Source organism: Eurosta solidaginis, chromosome 4 (assembly GCF_040869045.1).
Source record: "Eurosta solidaginis isolate ZX-2024a chromosome 4, ASM4086904v1, whole genome shotgun sequence".
Taxonomy (NCBI): domain Eukaryota; kingdom Metazoa; phylum Arthropoda; class Insecta; order Diptera; family Tephritidae; genus Eurosta; species Eurosta solidaginis.
In genome coordinates, this window is record NC_090322.1 from 106,143,737 (window position 1) to 106,162,618 (window position 18,882).

Below are 18,882 nucleotides of genomic sequence, written 5' to 3' on the forward strand. Positions count from 1 at the left end.
ATGACGTCCCATTGACAAACTGACACTGGCGATCGGGCATTCTAACAGGCACGTGTGCTTGTTAGTGTGACTCATTGAGCAAGGGTTTACAAACAAATGCAAATGGATATGCTTGTTGTTGGAGTGAACGTAATTTATGTGGGTCAACATTGTAATATGAGTGCAATATGACTGTGTATGGTCGGTATTTAAATATGCATAATAGGCCGGGTCGATTTGTGGGGAGGCTAAAAAATCGGCCATTGCTCTGTGTAAATCATATTCTAGGGATCAAAATAAGAAACTTTGCCGAAGGAACCATACCTCTAACACGAATTTTGATGTCCCCCACTTTGAAATGCCTATGTTTTTTCTTTAAGGAGTTTATTTTTCTCTTTAGAAATTTATTTAGTCAGAACATATGTAAATGAAAAAATGAATTTAACTTAGTAATAGAAAAGAAATTAAAAAAAATTATTAGAAATTAGCGTTTTAACAACCCCCTTTTAAAACCAAGGCATCATGTCGTAAACATAGTTGTGTGGGTTTTTTATTCAACCGTTTTAAAAAATGATGCAGATCGTAAAATTGCTTGTGTTGTTTTTTTTAAGCCACCACAAGACACAGCAGATAGAATTGAAATTGCCCCTACCCAAAAGTTCGACCCAAAGGGGGGACATCAGAATTCGTTTTAGAGGTATGGTTCCTTCGGCAAAGTTTCTTATTTTGATCCCTAGAATAAGATTTTCACGGGTCATTGAGCGATTTTTAAATCGACCCGCCCTAATGCATAAGAATGCATTCGCATAGGAGGTCAAGATGCACATGCTGAAATGCATTGGCATAAAAAGGGGTAATGCTACACCATCCACCTTTAAGAAGGGTCACATACACTTGAGAACAATTGTTTGTGATCCTTAAAGTGACTTAATGACCCATTTAGAGTTTACAAAATTTTAATTGCTTTTAGTTTTCTATTGTAATTTATTGTATTGCGGTAACTTTATATTGAGCATGAGGAGTTTGCTTATTTATTTTTGACCTGTGTGATTTTTTGCGCTGACATATTTTTTTTTTTGCTCTTTTGTTTGTATATTTTTTTTTTATGTTTTGAAGTATAATGTATATATGTATATTTGTATGGTTATGTGTTTGTGATTATGAATAATGTTTTGCATCAAGTGTTATTGATGTTTGGTTTTACATATCAGAATTTTAAGTGTATTTTGCACAGCGTCGACTCGCTTAAAAATCGGCATGTGTTTACAAATTATTTTGGAGTAACCGTAACTTGATGCCAGCGTGACTTTATATTTATATATGTTCTTTTTAACTATCTTATTTAGCTGGCTCGAGGTCTGTGTTGTAAAATAAAACACCGTTGATGATTTTTTCTTTTCTCTCAACCAATATATTTCGACTGCTCTGCGGCAATCGTCATCAGGGTTACAAAACTAATAAAAACAAAAATAATAATAAATAAACAATTAACAAATTATCACCAACAAATTTTATCATTTTACATCTGCACATACGTTTCTTAGCACGTCTGCCCTGTGTGACGTGGAGTATGGTACTGTCTTCCTCTAAGCAAGTGTTTGTATATATGCGCGGAATTGTCCACGTCGCTCTTAAAGTTGAGTCGTATGTTAGTCGGTACGTTGATAATGTGTAACATTTCAAGAGTGAATCGTTTACTGTAGTGTTGTTCTTGTTGCAGTATTTTGGTTTCGTCAAAGTTGGGTATGTGCCCACTAGCTGCACAGTGTGCCATGAGTGCTGTTTTCTGGTTATTTTGTTGATGGCATTGTTTTAGATCGGATTTATGTTGTGATAGTCTTGTTTTTAGTTTGGACTTAGTTGTACCGACATAAATACTATTGCAAGCTTCCTCAACCTTGCCTTTACAGGGGATTTTATGCACAACGTTGCTTTTGTCCATATTTGGTATAGTTGACTTCGTTTTATTGAAAAATTGTTTTAAAGTATTAGACGGCTTATGTGCTATTTTTGTGTTATCCTTGTTGTAACAATCAGATTTAGCCAAACGTTCTGATAATTGAGGTACATAGGCCAGCGACTTAAAATTTAATGGTTTTCCGGGTTTTTGTGTGTTATTTGGCAATTTAGCTTTTCTGATTAACCTTCTTATTGTGTGTTTAGGAAAATCATTATTTCTTAACAATATGACTATTTCTTTCTTTATTTCCTTGTGGTACACTTCGTCTGATGTAAGTAGCATTTTCCGTATACAGCCCAATGCTGTATTTACAATCATGGATTTGGGATGCTTAGAATTAAAATTTATAATTCGTCCTGAAGCTATTTCTTTTTTATACCACTTAAGTTTTAGTCGATTGCCTCGTCTGTTTATTTCAGAGTCTAAATAAGCTAATTTTCCGTTATTTTCTACTTCTACAGTAAATTTTATATTCTTGTCAAAATTGTTGAGTGTGTCAAGTGTATTTTGTATCTCATTTTCACGTACTATGGCAAAGAGGTCATCGACGTATTTCGTAAGTATCCTAGGTTTATACCGCAATTTTTCCATACTACTATCCAAATTTTTCTCCATTATTATATCCGCTATGATTGGGGATGTGGGCGCTTCCATCGGCATTCCTTTCAATTGCGTGTATATGGTATTATTAAACTTAAAATATCTGCTCTCTTTTATACAGAATGTTGTTATCTCCATAAACAGCTGTTTGGGTATCTTTGTGAACTCTTTAATCATTACCCACTTTTCTTGTATTGTATCGAGTACCAGCTGTATTGGTATACTCGGAAAAAGTGATAACACGTCGAACGAAATAAGTTTTTCGTCGTCAAATACATAAGTGTTATTTACCCTTTCTTTAAACTCGAGCGTGTTTTTGATGTTATATATAGAATTTGACGTTATGTTTTTTAATATTTCAGCAATATATTTGCACAAACCATATGAGGGTGATCCAATCGCTGAACAAATTGGCCTTAATGGAGTGCCTTCCTTATGGATCTTAGGGAGGCCATATATTCTGGGTGGAAGCGCAGTTGTTGTTGTAAGTCTATTTCTCTCAGACTTCGTGATTAAATCCATTTTAAAAAGCTTATCTACTAGGCAGTTGTTCTTATTCTGCAATCGTGAGGTTGGGTCCTGTCTTTGAACCCTATATGTAGTTAAATCCATTAAAATTTCTTCCATTTTCTTATTGTAATCGTCGACTTCCATTGCTACCGTTTTATTACCTTTGTCTGAAGTTAAAATTCGTATGTTACTATTTTGTTTAAGAAATTTCTTTGTTTGCTCCACTGAATCTGCAATTGCACTGTCTATTGCACTTGTCTTGTTTGTTGTTGTGTGACTTTTTATCATCAGCGAGAGTTTTGTGCGTGGCTCCTCTTGCTGATCTTTATTCTTTATAGTTTGTAACAAATCCTCTCCATCCGCAATGTATTGAAACAGCGGGAAGCTCTTATTATCGACCGGTAGTCCGAACTTCGGCCCCTTCGCCAACAACGCTTTTATATCTTGTGGAAATTCTAATTTCGTTTTATTTATAAACCACTCTTCATGTTTTTTGTTACTAGTAAGTATTTCGTTTCGTTTTGCTCGCATTTTGTTAAATTTTAACTCTTGGCGCTTTTTTTAGTGTTGTTGTTGTTTTGTTCGCGACATTACTCTCCCTTTCCATTAGCTCAATAAATTCTTTCTCACCCAATTGTTCTCTAAGTTTTTGTGTTACTTGATCTATTCGATGGTTTAATCGTTGCAATATATTGTGTTTTTGTTTTATCAGCAGGCTTAAAATTTTCATAAGGTAAAACTGCGTATGTCTGTGTACTAATTTTTCTATGTCCGTGTTTTTGTCCGAGTCAGATACAAATAATTGCTTACATTTAGTTGAATTACTTATAAACTTAGGGAAAATTTTTGACTTTCTACATTTCATAAGGAACTCCAAACTTGATTTAACTTTTACCAATTTCCTTGACATTAGCTGCAATTTGTTGATTGTTGATTTAGCGTTTTCATTGTAGTTTTTTATATTAGCATATCCCATGTTTGCTGATTTATGCTCACGGCGTGCCTTCCGTCTATGTAAATTGTATTTTTTGGCTACAATATTCTTCAAATAACTATCTTATTTAGCTGGCTCGAGGTCTGTGTTGTAAAATAAAATACCGTTGATGATTTTTTCTTTTCTCTCAACCAATATATTTCGACTGTTCTGCGGCAATCGTCATCAGGGTTACAAAACTAATAAAAACAAAAATAATAATAAATAAACAATTAACAAATTATCACCAAAAAATTTTATCATTTTACATCTGCACATACGTTTCTTAGCACGTCTGCCCTGTGTGACGTGGAGTATGGTACTGTCTTCCTCTAAGCAAGTGTTTGTATATATGCGCGGAATTGTCCACGTCGCTCTTAAAGTTGAGTCGTATGTTAGTCGGTACGTTGATAATGTGTAACATTTCAAGAGTGAATCGTTTACTGTAGTGTTGTTCTTGTTGCAGTATTTTGGTTTCGTCAAAGTTGGGTATGTGCCCACTAGCTGCACAGTGTGCCATGAGTGCTGTTTTCTGGTTATTTTGTTGATGGCATTGTTTTAGATCGGATTTATGTTGTGATAGCCTTGTTTTTAGTTTGGACTTAGTTGTACCGACATAAATACTATTGCAAGCTTCCTCAACCTTGCCTTTATAGGGGATTTTATACACAACGTTGCTTTTGTCCATATTTGGTATAGTTGACTTCGTTTTATTGAAAAATTGTTTTAAAGTATTAGACGGCTTATGTGCTATTTTTGTGTTATCCTTGTTGTAACAATCAGATTTAGCCAAACGTTCTGATAATTGAGGTACATAGGCCAGCGATTTAAAATTTAATGGTTTTCCGGGTTTTTGTGTGTTATTTGGCAATTTAGCTTTTTTGGTTAACCTTCTTATTGTGTGTTTAGGAAAATCATTATTTCTTAACAATATGAATATTTCTTTCTTTATTTCCTTGTGGTACACTTCGTCTGATGTAAGTAGCATTTTCCGTATACAGCCCAATGCTGTATTTACAATCATGGATTTGGGATGCTTAGAATTAAAATTTATAATTCGTCCTGAAGCTATTTCTTTTTTATACCACTTAAGTTTTAGTCGATTGCCTCATCTGTTTATTTCAGAGTCTAAATAAGCTAATTTTCCGTTATTTTCTACTTCTACAGTAAATTTTATATTCTTGTCAAAATTGTTGAGTGTGTCAAGTGTGTTTTGTATCTCATTTTCACGTACTATGGCACTTGTAAGGAATGCCGATGGGAGCGCCCACATCCCCAATCATAGCGGATATAATAATGGAGAAAATTTTGGATAGTAGTATGGAAAAATTGCGGTATAAACCTAGGATACTTACGAAATACGTCGATGACCTCTTTGCCATAGTACGTGAAAATGAGATACAAAATACACTTGACACACTCAACAATTTTGACAAGAATATAAAATTTACTGTAGAAGTAGAAAATAACGGAAAATTAGCTTATTTAGACTCTAAAATAAACAGACGAGGCAATCGACTAAAACTTAAGTGTTATAAAAAAGAAATAGCTTCAGGACGAATTATAAATTTTAATTCTAAGCATCCCAAATCCATGATTGTAAATACAGCATTGGGCTGTATACGGAAAATGGTACTTACATCAGACGAAGTGTACCACAAGGAAATAAAGAAAGAAATAGTCATATTGTTAAGAAATAATGATTTTCCTAAACACACAATAAGAAGGTTAATCAAAAAAGCTAAATTGCCAAATAACACACAAAAACCCGGAAAACCATTAAATTTTAAGTCGCTGGCCTATGTACCTCAATTATCAGAACGTTTGGTTAAATCTGATTGTTACAACAAGGATAACACAAAAATAGCACATAAGCCGTCTAATACTTTAAAACAATTTTTCAATAAAACGAAGTCAACTATACCAAATATGGACAAAAGCAACGTTGTGTATAAAATCCCCTGTAAAGGCAAGGTTGAGGAAGCTTGCAATAGTATTTATGTCGGTACAACTAAGTCCAAAATAAAAACAAGACTATCACAACATAAATCCGATCTAAAACAATGCCATCAACAAAATAACCAGAAAACAGCACTCATGGCACACTGTGCAGCTAGTGGGCACATACCCAACTTTGACGAAACCAAAATACTGCAACAAGAACAACACTACAGTAAACGATTCACTCTTGAAATGTTACACATTATCAACGTACCGACTAACATACGACTCAACTTTAAGAGCGACGTGGACAATTCCGCGCATATATACAAACACTTGCTTAGAAGAAGACAGTACCATACTCCACGTCACACAGGGCAGACGTGCTAAGAAACGTATGTGCAGATGTAAAATGATAAAATTTTTTGGTGATAATTTGTTAATTGTTTATTATTATTTTTGTTTTTATTAGTTTTGTAACCCTGATGACGATTGCCGCAGAGCAGTCGAAATATATTGGTTGAGAGAAAAGAAAAAATCATCAACGGTGTTTTATTTTACAACACAGACCTCGATCCAGCTAAATAAGATAGTTATTTGAAGAATAAGGTCGCCAAAAAATACAATTTATGTTTTTTTTTTGTTTGTTTACATTATTGATGACGAGTAAATTGGAATATTTATAGTGTGATAGTTTTGGTTTTTTTTTTTTCAAATCCATTGTGGTTATTAGCAAATGTTCTATACTGTTTTAAACCTATTCTTATGAATTATATGTGTAGGTTAAAGTAAAAATTTAGTTGTATTTTTGCGATCAGTTCGATTATGTACTTGTATTCTTTGAGTAGGCTAGTCTGATCTAATATTTCCTGGTACAAATAAAGATTTATTTTACCTTTCGCCCGACGTTTCGCTGAATATTTCAGCCTCTTCAGGGGCTACACTATTTTTATTTTCAAATAAATAAAGAAATAAAATGTCACAACACATAGAAGTTAACATGAAAACATTAAATTACACTTACAACAATATAGGACAATATGAACATACATATAAAGGTAAAAAATAGGTACCACCCTGCGTGGTAGTCTTGTCATTACTAATTTATTTAATCAGGCATAGCATATATGCAGCGGCGATATTGTCGCTGTCCTCCTTTCTGTTCATCGTCTTTTGTCTGTTGTTTAAAATGTGTAAGCTTTCAAGTGTGTATCTCACCATCTCCCTTTTTCCTTATCACTAATTTTAGTGTTCGTGAAATCTGCTGTATGGCCACAGTTGAGTATGTGCTGTGAGAGTGCCGTGCTGTGTTTTTGTTTTTTAACATCAGTTGCGTGTTCGGCAATGCGAACACCTAGCGCCCGCTTTGTCGTCCCAATATATGTTTTATCACAGTTCTCGTTCTCCTTTCCTTTACATTCTATTTTGTATATCACGTTGTTTTGTTGTTGCTTATCTATTGGAGTCTTTGTTTTTGTGTATAATTTAGACAATGTATTGTTGGACTTGTAAGCTAGAGTGATGTTTTGTTGTTTAATTATGTTGTGATCGACTATAGGACTTAGCTTAGGAATGTATGTCACACTGTGTGCCTGTTGTTGCTGCGTCTGGTAATTTTTTGAGGTGGTTACTGGTTTTCATGATCGCCTGGTTGATCAATTCACGTATTAGGTGGTTGGGGTAATTATTATTTCTTAAAATGAATTGTATCTTCTCTTTGTTGGCGTCATGGAAATCTTGATGGCTTATGGTTAGTATTTTATTTATCAGATTCTTCGCTGTGTTGATTTTGTATTTGGTTGGTTGGGAGGAGAAAAAGTTAATTAGGCGGCCAGAGGACATTGGTTTTGAGTACCAATCTAATTTAATATTATTGTTTCCTCTGTTTATACGAACATCAAGGAAAGTAATGTTCGCGTTTTCCTCCATTTCCATGGTGAACTGGATTTTGTGGTGGTATTTGTTTAGCGTCTCTAGAATTATATTCACGTCACTGCGTTTTGCTATTGCGAAAACATCGTCTACATATTTAATAATAAATGTCAAGTCAATATTGTGTTGTTGTTTGAGCTTCGAAATGGTGTTGTCAAAAAGGTCGTCCATAACAATATCAGCGATTGTCGGTGAAAGCGGGTTGCCCATTGGCATACCATGAGTCTGACTGTATAGTTTATTATTGCACATGAAGTAATTATTTTCTCTCAGACAAAAATCTAAAATTTGTTGAAACTTTCCTTTTGTTATTTTTGTTGTGCTTTCTATTTGGTTCCATTTTCTCATTATAATTTTTGTAACTAACATTGTCAGTATATTTGTAAATAAGGACACACAAATTAATATTGGCCAATCAGTATTTTAAATTAAACGCATTTTTTACATTATGTTCTTCAGATATGATTGTTTTAAGTATTTGTCCTATGTATGTCGACAGATTGTAACAGGGAATCATGAACGATGAGGTAATCGGCCGCAAGGGAATCTGTGGTTTATGAATTTTTGGCATACCATACAGCCTTGGCGCCGCCGCGGCCGTGCTAGTTAATTGGTGCTTCTCTCTTTTATTGATTTGTTTTGTTTTGTAAAGTTCGTCTACTATTTTGTTGTTTTTCCTTTGTAGCATATCTGTTGGATCTGCTCTTATGGGTTTGTATGTATTGGTGTCTTCTAATAATTTGTTCATTTTGTCTTTGTATTGGGATTCGTACATTGCTACCGTCTTGTTTCCCTTGTCGGCGTCTGTGATAACAATGTTAGTATGGGATTTGAGAAACGCTTTTGTTTTATTAAATGCTGCGAGTATGAATTTTTCCGCGGAGTTGTGTTTCATGTTTCGTTTAAAAAGTAATATGCTGTTGCTCACCTTGTTTCTCGCTATATCTTTTTCTTTTTCGTCTTTTATTCCCATGATTATTTGTTCCATTTCCGCTATGATACGTATTGGTGAGAAACTCTTACTTGTTGTTGGTATCGCCAACTTTTTTCCGAGCGAAAGTAACCACCTTACTTCCTCAGGAAAAACGATGTTGGTTTTGTTCAAGAACCAAATGTTGTTTTTACTTATTCCCAGTTTCCTCATCTGCTCCTGTTTCAGTCTTTCTAGCTTTGAATTTTGTGTTGCTTCGGTTTCTTTTGCAGTCTTCTGGCTTTGGATGTGTTGCTTTATCATAAAATCGTCAAACTCTAAAGGGTTTACATTTGCTTTGAGTTGTTGTTGTGCATGATGTAGTAGATCTTTCGTTGTTTTTATGTTGATATTTGTTTGTGTTATGTCAATGTTAAGTATTTTTGTTAGAAATAGACGTTTGCAGTTTTCCATTTGTTTTTTAATTTTTTCGGATGTTGTGTTAATTGTTACATTCCTCATTGAATTTGTGCGGTAGTTGGGTATAAGTCCGTACTGTTTACAACGCAGTAGAAATTTTAGTTGCTCTATTTTTTTCGCCAATTTGTGTTTCTGTTTGCTGTAGTGTTTCAATGTAATACATGTATCTTCTCCATGTTTAAACTTCATATGTTTGTAGAAGTTTTTCATATTGAATTTGTGTTGTTTTTGGAAAATAATAAATGGTGTGCGTTATATCAGCAGGCCTTCCGTAATTAAATTTAGTTGTATTTTTGCGATCAGTTTGATTATGTACTTGTATTTTTTGAGTAGGCTAGTCTGATCTAATATTTCCTGGTACAAATAAAGATTTATTTTACCTGTCGCCCGAAGTTTCGCCGAATATTTCAGCCTCTTCAGGGGCTGCACTATTTTTATTTTCAAATAAATAAAGAAATAAAATGTCACAACACATAGAAGTTAACATGAAAACATTAAATTACACTTACAACAATATAGGACAATATGAACATACATATAAAGGTAAAAAATCGGTACCACTCTGCGTGGTAGTCTTGTCATTTGTTATGATCTTCATTGACTGAGTGTGCAACAGGCACCTTCAAGGACGAAAGAGCTGCAGTGCTTGTGGCAAGGTGCAACGACCACGGCGTGTGCACTGGCGTTTAGGTCCGGAGCTTCAGCTTCGTGGATTCGATAACGCGGTCACTGCACAGCACTGCTCTCCCCAGTCAATGGTCAAACACGATAATTATTTTTGCACACTGGGGATATTCACACCGAAGAAAAAAAAGAAAACAAACCTACGCATTTGCATGCCACACTTCACTAATACGACACCCTCAACTTACCCTTACGCCTGGCAGCTCGTTGTTGCAACATTTGGTGGCTGCCTCTGTACCCACCCTACCTTTGGCCTCATTGATGTTTTTGAGGCCCCAATACATTACCATCAACTCCGGTGTCTCAAACCAAATCAAACAAATTAGTTACCCATTATAAATTATTATTATTTAAAACTAATTCAATCCATTATACATTTCGTTTTTGTTTTAGTTTAGTTAACCTAAACTTAATTAATGGAATTTACTTTGATTTTTAAACGAAGAAAATCACTAAAAACAAAACAGCTCAATGAGAAGTTATATAGTGGAACTTTAGTTAGTCTCCCTAGACATTAATTGCATATGGCAATTCAAAAATCAAATAGTTATACACATGTATGTAAATATGTATTTACGTTAATATATACACATGTATAAAAGTTACAAATTATCAATCAAAAAAAATTTAAGTAATAAGGAAAACTACACTTTATATATATATCAGCTCATGTACGTATGTACATACATGGGTATGTACATTAATATTACTGAATAAAAAAAATATTTTTGGTAAACGTTTGCTTAGTTTAGTTGGCCTACACTTAATTTGTGAGATTTATTTTGATTCATAATCCAAGAGAATCATTATAAAAAGGTATAAAAAATCCTAGTTTCATATCTTAGAACTCAACAAAATTTATTTTGATATACGTATGTATGTAAATTTGTATGTGTGCCTTTATGTACGCATATATAAAAAAGTAATATCAACAATAAAAATTAAGTTGAAAAGACGACTAAGTCCAATATATGTACATATATGTATGGAAACTCACATATGTGCATACATATGTATGTAAATGCACATCATTGTATAAATGTGCAATAAAGAAAAAAAAATTGTTAACAAAATAATATGTTGCAAATAGGTGAATATATTTAGGTACATATATACGTGAGTAACTAAATTCATTTTACAAGTATATAGCATTTCTACCTAGCTTCGAAGGCCTTCTTGCTTGGGGAAAGGGGTTATCATTCCTTAAACAAGAATCAAAATATTTTCTAAACCAACACAATTAATGGTTTTTAATTTGCAAAAGGAAACCACTTAAAACATTACCAAACCGCAAATATTGGCAATCATGTTTAAAAATGTAAAAAATATTTTAAATCACTCTCAATAAAGAAGAATGCATATGTATAAATATTCGCGTCGAAAATCATACAAATTCCCATAAATGCATAATTCCATCGAACAATATTTCTTTAGCTGGCATCATAAAGCTCTCTCAAACGCATCACACAGATCTCTAGAACATGTCCACTTCACTCACATGTATGCATGTATGTGATCGCGCACAGGTTCAAGAGAATGCTGTGCAACAATAACAACAAAAATATGATATTTTGCGGCTTGGCTAGTTGATTTTTGGGTAAGGTGCTACGTATTACCAACTATTCAAATTTGGCTAATTCAAACTACAGTGAATATTCAAAATAAGGGGCCTAAAGTGCATTAGGGGTTTTCTTTTAACCTAATTGCTTATATTGAACACAGTTAGGGATGTCATTAATTTTTTTATGAGAAGAATTCAATTAGAATTTACTATTTCTTAGCAACATTTTAGGCATACGCTTCAATGTTTCTAAACATAACTTGATTCTTATTCATACTTATTTTGAGTTCGAGTTCGCTTTCTATATTTCTACATACATTTTATGTATCTATATGTATTACTAATCTATTATGTATATTACTAAAACGAATTTAAATTTTAAATTAAATTATTCAAATTTTTCCTGTTTTGGGATTATGTTAGAAACCTCCGACGATGATGAAAACTGGCCATTTTGGGTGTTCTGGCTTGTTTAAAATATGCCTTACTGGATTATCAGCAACTGGATATTTTGAGATTTATGCCGTGATCGTAAAAGCGGGGATACCTAAAAGGGGGGGTTGCTTGTGATTCACAAGCAACCCACATGCATATGATACAAAATTGATGGCAAATGAATTTGCAGAAAATGTGGTTTTTACGGAAAATCTGCGGATGAAAAAGATACCGCTCTTTTAGATTTATGTTTATATTATTTGCACCACATATAGGTATATCACAATAAGAGGGATAATGGGAGTTCTATCATTTAATCAAAATGTGACCACTTACCATGGATATCTCCTTATAAGTTTTGGCTCAAAATATGCTGGTTACCGGAGGCAGATTTATGAGATAATATAAAGTTTTAATTCGCACGGGTGTCGGATTAATCTGTGAACCTTGATGTGAAATCACAAATTATTAGCTTTATATAGCTTCAAAAAGATGTGCCATAGTGGTTATAAAAAAATTTTAACTTTTTAACACTCGGCGTGAAAAGGCGTATTTGATATTGACAAATCTGTCACAAGTATATTAATCACTGAACTATGATTTTAAAAACTTAAAAATTTTATACTTTGAAAATTTACCCGAACAACTAGACTGCAAATTTTTTTGACGGCTTAAGATCACGACTGTTCAGTGTTGAAGTCCAAAAGGAAAGGAAGGAGAATTCTTTTCGGAAATAGCTTTAGAGCCGCATGTTGCTCAGATAATTAGATAAATCGGTTCGAGAAACATATGTTTTTGACATGGCGGTGTTAGTTAGTGTTTTGAAGTAAGGACAGTGGTGGCAAAATAAAACTATGTATGTGAACAAAAAAAATCTAAAGTCGGCTGCAAACAAAAAAAATAGAAATTAGGAAAAATGTTTTGAGGCATTGTACTACAGTACACATCCCCCCACCTAGAGAGTTGGTACGGTGTGGCCTAGGTGCTATGTTGGATGTCTTTTCTGTGATAAACTTCTTTTCTGCCTGTGTCGACGTCTTCCAATTCGTACATGCAGTTGCCTTTTATGGAAACCACCCTACATTTAACGAACTTTGCAGCTAGTTTTGCGGAAAATTTCTTTGAGGCATCGCTTAAGACAAAATTACGACGAAAAACAAAATCACCAATTTCAAAGCGTTTGTCAGTGCTACGAAGATTGTAACGCTTTGACGAGTTTTCAAAAGTTTTGGTGATGTTTTCGGTAATATTTCGTCTTATTAGTTTCAGGGTGTCTCTTCTGTCGAGTACGGTATCATCCAATGTTTTGAGCAGCGATTTCGGAGATATATCTGTCCCAGTGTGACTGATCCTTCTTCAGGTAAGCTCTGATACCAGCGATTATTGAACGGTTGACACGTTCACTTGCATTGGATTGCGGACTGTACAAAGCGGTATAAACATGTCTAATTCCACGGTCCGACAACAACGTGTTAAATCGCGAGGATCTGAACTGTTTTCCATTGTCACTCATTACAATTTCGGGAGTTCCGAAAATATTAAAAACATTGTCACGCAAATAGTCACAAATAGAGGAAGTGTTGAACTTTTTAACAGTTTTTAAGAGGGCGAACTTTGTCAAATGGTCTAGTACGATAAATATTCCTATGTTTCCTTGCTTGGATCTTGGATATGGTCCAAGGAAGTCAACGTATAACTTCTGAAACGGTCGTTGTACCGTATACTGTGCGGACATTGGTGGTCTTAGCGTAACATTGGGCGATTTGCTTTGCTTACATGTTTCGCATCGACTGACGTAGTTTTTAACATCAACCGTCATATTTGGCCAATACAAATTATTGCGCAATCGCTCCAATGTTTTGGCAATACCACCATGACATTTATTTGGTGACAGTGCGCGTTTTCGATGACACCTGGAACTAGAGATGTGGGAATCCAAAGCTTCCAATTAAATGATTCCCTTTCAGGATTGCCATCGGGGTGCTCGGTTCTTTTATAAACCAGATTGTCGATTACCTGAAGATCAGGCAAGCGGCTCTCATTTTGACGGACCTGACTTATCAACTTTTGATAATCTTCGGACAAAAACTCGGACGACTGCAAATCAACTAACGGACGGACAATCAGGCACTACATTAAGCGAACCTTTCCTGTGTTCGATGTTAAACTTAAATCCTTGCAATTTCATAGACCAACGTGCTAGTCGGCTGAATAAATCGGTTTGTCGCATAAGCCACTGCAAGCTAGCGTGGTCAGTAACTATAGTGAACTCCTGCCCCTCGACATAAGCTCTACATTTCTTTAAACTTAGCAGAGCTGCTAAACACTCGAGCTCCGTCACGCTATAGTTACTTTGCGCTTTGTTCAACTTTTGCGAAAAGTATGCTATAGGAACCTCAACATCGTCGGCATTCTTTTGAACCAACACCGCACCAACTCCTAACTTGCTCGCATCACATTGTATGATGAAAGGTTTTTTGTAGTCTGGACTAGCCAGTACTGGTGCTGTACAGAGTTTCTCTTTCAGTGTTTCGAAAGCTAGTTGGGCGTCGTCGTTCCATTCAAAACTTTTGGACTTCTTTAGTAAATTAGTAAGAGGGGTTGCCACTGCAGCAAAGTTATCCACAAATCGGCGATACCAACTCGCCATTCCCAAGAACCGTCTAACTTGCTTGACGTTTGTTGGAACCGGATATTGCGTAACAGCCGAAATCTTTTCGGGGTCGGTACGTATAGTCCCGTTTCCCACGATATACCCCAGATACCTCACTTCCTTTATGCAAAATTTACTTTTGTTGACGTTTATGGTCAACCCCGCTTTCCTTAAATGTAGAGCAACTTCAGCAAGGACGGACATATGTGTGTCAAAATCTTCTGACACAATTAATAAATCGTCTAAATAAACGAAAACTTGATCTCTTAAATTGGGTGCAATTACGCGATCCATCAAGCGACAAAGTGCTTGTGGGGCGTTACAAAGACCGAAAGGCATGACACGGTATCGGTAAAGTAGACGATTAGGGACGGTGAAACAGGTGTAATCTCGGGATTGTTCGGCTAGGGGAATTTGCCAAAAGGCACGCCTTAAGTTTAGTGAACTTATGAATTTTGCCTTGGGTATTCTGCTAAGAATCCCATCAATATGGGGAAGGGGATACGCGTCCTTGACGGTAACGCTGTTGACTTTCCTAGAATCAAGGCACAGACGGACTTTACCTGGCTTTTTCACTAATACAACCGGACTGGACCATGGACTATTTGGAGCTTCCTCGATTACACCTAACTTTATCATTTCATCAATTTCGGCATGTACGAGTTTCTCGACAGCTGGTGAAATTGGGAAATAACGCTGCTTTATCGGACGGACGTTGGGTTCGAGCTGGATCTCGTACTCCAATAAAGAAGTTTTTCCTAAGCCTTCTTTTTCGAAGCTTGGAAATCTATTTTTAACTAAACTTAACTGATGCTGTTGCTCAACATTCAACGAAAGCGAGTTTTCGTCATTAATTTCCGAAATAATATTCGGAACTTATGCCAAAAGTCAATTCCCAATATCAAATCTTGGGACATACTTGGCACAGCAAAAAAAGTTATAATTTCTATTTTGTCTCTATATTGGACACTAATGTCTATTGTACCGAAAACAACTTGAATTTTCCCATCAGCTGTGCAAATGGGAATTTTATGCTTTCGCAATGGCTGTTTGGAAACCTCCTTTTCAAGAAAACGTCCTAAGCAAGACACTTGTGCTCCGCTGTCTAATAAGCCTAGGTAGTCGCTTTCCAAAAGCCTAACCTTGGAATATGGCCTTAAATCATTTTCTTTCTGCAGCAACGAACAGATGACTTTCTTTAAATTTCTTTTGTTTGCTCTTATTTTTGTCCAAAAGTCTCTCATACGAATAGTAGATCGTTTTGGACTTTCGGAAGTAACATCATCGGTACTAAATATTCTATTTCTAGCTTCCGTATATCTTTTCAACCGTTCTTCGTATGGAATAATTTCTTTTCTTAGCGGAGTTGTAAAAATCTTAGAGTCACCACTGCGTGTACTTGACGCGAGGCTGGTTTGATGTTGTGTATGTATGTTTGTTTTATTGCTGTCTAGCGTTTGCTGTCGTTGCGAGAGATCTGTCGAGATTCCTCGCTAGCTTTGCAGTTTCCCGGACTACACTTTGGGCATTTTGGACGATACGTGTTTGGTGCGCCACAGCCGTAGCAAAACACCGTACGCTTCTCAAGGCAATCATAATATCTATGCCCCTCTTTATTGCAGTTCCAGCAACCAAATTAAAGGTTGCTAGCTGAGAAACAGCTTCTACTTGAGCAAATTCGCTTTGCGCTATTGCTTCCCCATCTAGGTCTAGGTCAAGGTAGGTTTCATTCACTTGCCTTCTTGGTAATGGTCGAGAGCTGTTTGTTGGATAAAAGGGTGTGGTCTTAGCAATTTCGTTAGCAAGACTCTCACCTTTCAAACAGAGTCGGCGCAACTCTGCTACAGAAATTATTGGTACAAAAAGAAATTGTTGCCGAAGACGTGGTCGCAAATTATGTTTTAAAATTTCAAGTAACTCTACCTCTGAAAGTGGGGTTTCAAGAGGTTTCCGCGATTTTCAATATGGCGTTACGAAATTCATCAAAACATTCATTTTGACCCTGCTTTCGAGCACGAATCGATTCTTTAATTTCGAAGTCACTCTTATGTTGTTGAAAATTTGTTCTTAACGCTTGGCAAAGAGCTGGCCAGGTGACACGTTCGACAGACCTACGGTATCGCCAGTACCAGTCTTTGGCTTCATTAATAAAAAGGCTTTGTATGTGTTCACACAAAAGGTTAAAATTGCCGTTAAGCGTATCGATAACTAACAATTCTATTCTCGATAAGAAACTATCTACAGATAAACGAGACGTACCGTCAAACTTTACGTCCCAACTTGAAATTAATTGGGCTATTCTACCCATGTACGGCACGGTTGACATATCACTTAGCCGTATTTAGTCAATCTGGTTATGAAAATTGGTATTGGTATTATTTGGGAATGGAGGTACATCTCTAGGCCACACTGGAGTAGACCTATTTGGTGGGTGTAGAGTTGTGGACAAATTAGTTGGTTGGCTTATGTCATTGCCTACAGGAACTGCTTGTGTAGGGTTAATGTTTAACCGTTCTAAAAAACTGGATAAAGTGTTTTCTATCCGCTGTTCTACCATTTGTGCTACGCGATTTTCTAAATCTTCAAAAACGGTTGCTGACCTCGCTGATACAATAGCCGAGACCATATTCCTAATACGAGCTTCGTCATCATTTACTGGTGGTACGTCACCTCCATGCGCTCCTTCAGCTGACAAGCTACTACCATTTGCTGCTCCTTGTTGCAGCTCTTGTTGTTCTTCCCTATTGGATTTTTGTAGGTTCCCACTTCCACTGGTATTACCTGCGTTGCCCTGAGACATCGTCTTCAATAATCTAGTGTTATATATATTCTGATTAAACTCCCTACTGCGGCAAGGAGCTCTACAAAGTGGACAAGAAGAATTGTTCTTAAGCTACGGCAATAGGCAATTTCGGTGAAAGCGGTGGTCACACGCGGTAGTTAGTATGTTATCCCTATTCGTAAAAGCCTTCCTACATAGAAAACATCCAGCCTGCAAAGGAGCGTGTTCGTCGCTGTGACGCAATGGCATGTTCCCAAAAAAGTAAAAAAACGGTATATGTATATTTGCACTAGCAAAAAAAGATATGACCCTTTAACGCAGTGTTAAAAAAGTAGTTTAACGCAAACAAAATTGTTTTTAAGAAAACCAAAACAAAATCACCAAAAATATTAAAAGCTTTTTCGCTCGGTAATCAACGCAAAAAAAGGTTCTTTATCAAAAAACAAAACAATCATCAAAAATAAACTTGGTTTGAGCAGGGGCGGATACAGGTCTCCAGATGAGGGGGGGCGATCATGGCCGAAAGCTCAAAATCCATTTTTGCCATGGAAGTCAGTAATATAAATTACTGATTAACTTCAGAACACCATTTTGACATAATTACAAATAAACGTATCGAATCTATCTTTAAGCACTCAAATTAGCTCAACTAATTGAAAGAATTCGAACAAAAAACAATCAAGAAATGATTTTATACAGCTCAAAGGTAGAAGCTAGTTCTTTCTGATAAGAGAGTTTCACTTGTGGCTATAACTAAATGGAGTTATTTTGAATCTATATCTATTGCAGCAATCAAAAAAGGAAAAAAGAAATGAATAATTTTGTTTATTGATATTAAGTTTATTTCAATATATTCGTCGGCAGAATAAATATGTAGCTTTGTTACAAAGATGTTTTTGAAACGGTATACGTTATTATTTTTCATAAATTAACGTCAAGCTGTTATGAAACAGTTCTATATAATAAAATCAATTTTTCGCTTCCCTTTTTTTGCGTATCTTTCTATTATGTTTTCAACGTCGATTTTAATATCATAATGTACGTGTAAAAGTGTTAAGCCAGTGAGCCTATCTTCAGTCATAGTTGTTCGTAACCATGTTTTTAATCGCCGAAGGGTAGAAAAGCTTCTTTCAGCATTACTGACCGGCAATGTAGCCAAAATGTTCAATAGAATCCTTATCAGTGGAAAAGCATTTTCGTCGCAGTGATCTAGAACTTCTACTGCCGATTTTGGTATCGATTTTTGCTCGAGCTTTTTTGTCCAGAGTTCGGACCAAACTTCATACTCTCCTGTCAAATGGACGGTATTTTTTTCGTTTTTCTTCAAGAAATATGAGTATCGTTCGCCTATAGATTTCACCAGTTTCAAAGCATTTTTTTCTTTGAAAGAGTATCATTTTGTACAATTTTCGACGGCAGAAGTAAATTCAAATTAAAAACGTCCAACGTTTCTTCTGGCAATCTTTCTTGAAGGTCAATTAT

At 35.6% G+C, this 18,882-nt stretch overlaps 2 protein-coding genes across 3 annotated transcripts in view; one reads left to right on the top strand and one right to left on the bottom strand.

Annotated features, from left to right (window-relative positions):
• Remo (Remoulade) overlaps positions 1-18,882 on the top strand; it is a 208,148-nt gene that overhangs the window by 18,703 nt on the left and 170,563 nt on the right. The window lies entirely within an intron of this gene.
• Positions 1,303-4,585, bottom strand: LOC137248105 (uncharacterized). Of its 2 annotated transcripts, XM_067778984.1 has the most exons (3): positions 4,304-4,585; positions 1,515-4,222; positions 1,303-1,433 (listed from the first exon to the last, which is right to left on the bottom strand). In XM_067778984.1, the coding sequence occupies exon 2, from the start codon at positions 3,578-3,580 to the stop codon at positions 1,520-1,522; it is 2,061 nt and encodes a 686-aa protein (XP_067635085.1). In that variant the 5' UTR covers positions 3,581-4,222; positions 4,304-4,585; the 3' UTR covers positions 1,303-1,433; positions 1,515-1,519. The 2 variants fall into 2 exon arrangements, with proteins under 2 accessions (XP_067635085.1, XP_067635084.1); XM_067778983.1 differs by having other exon boundaries at positions 1,381-4,222.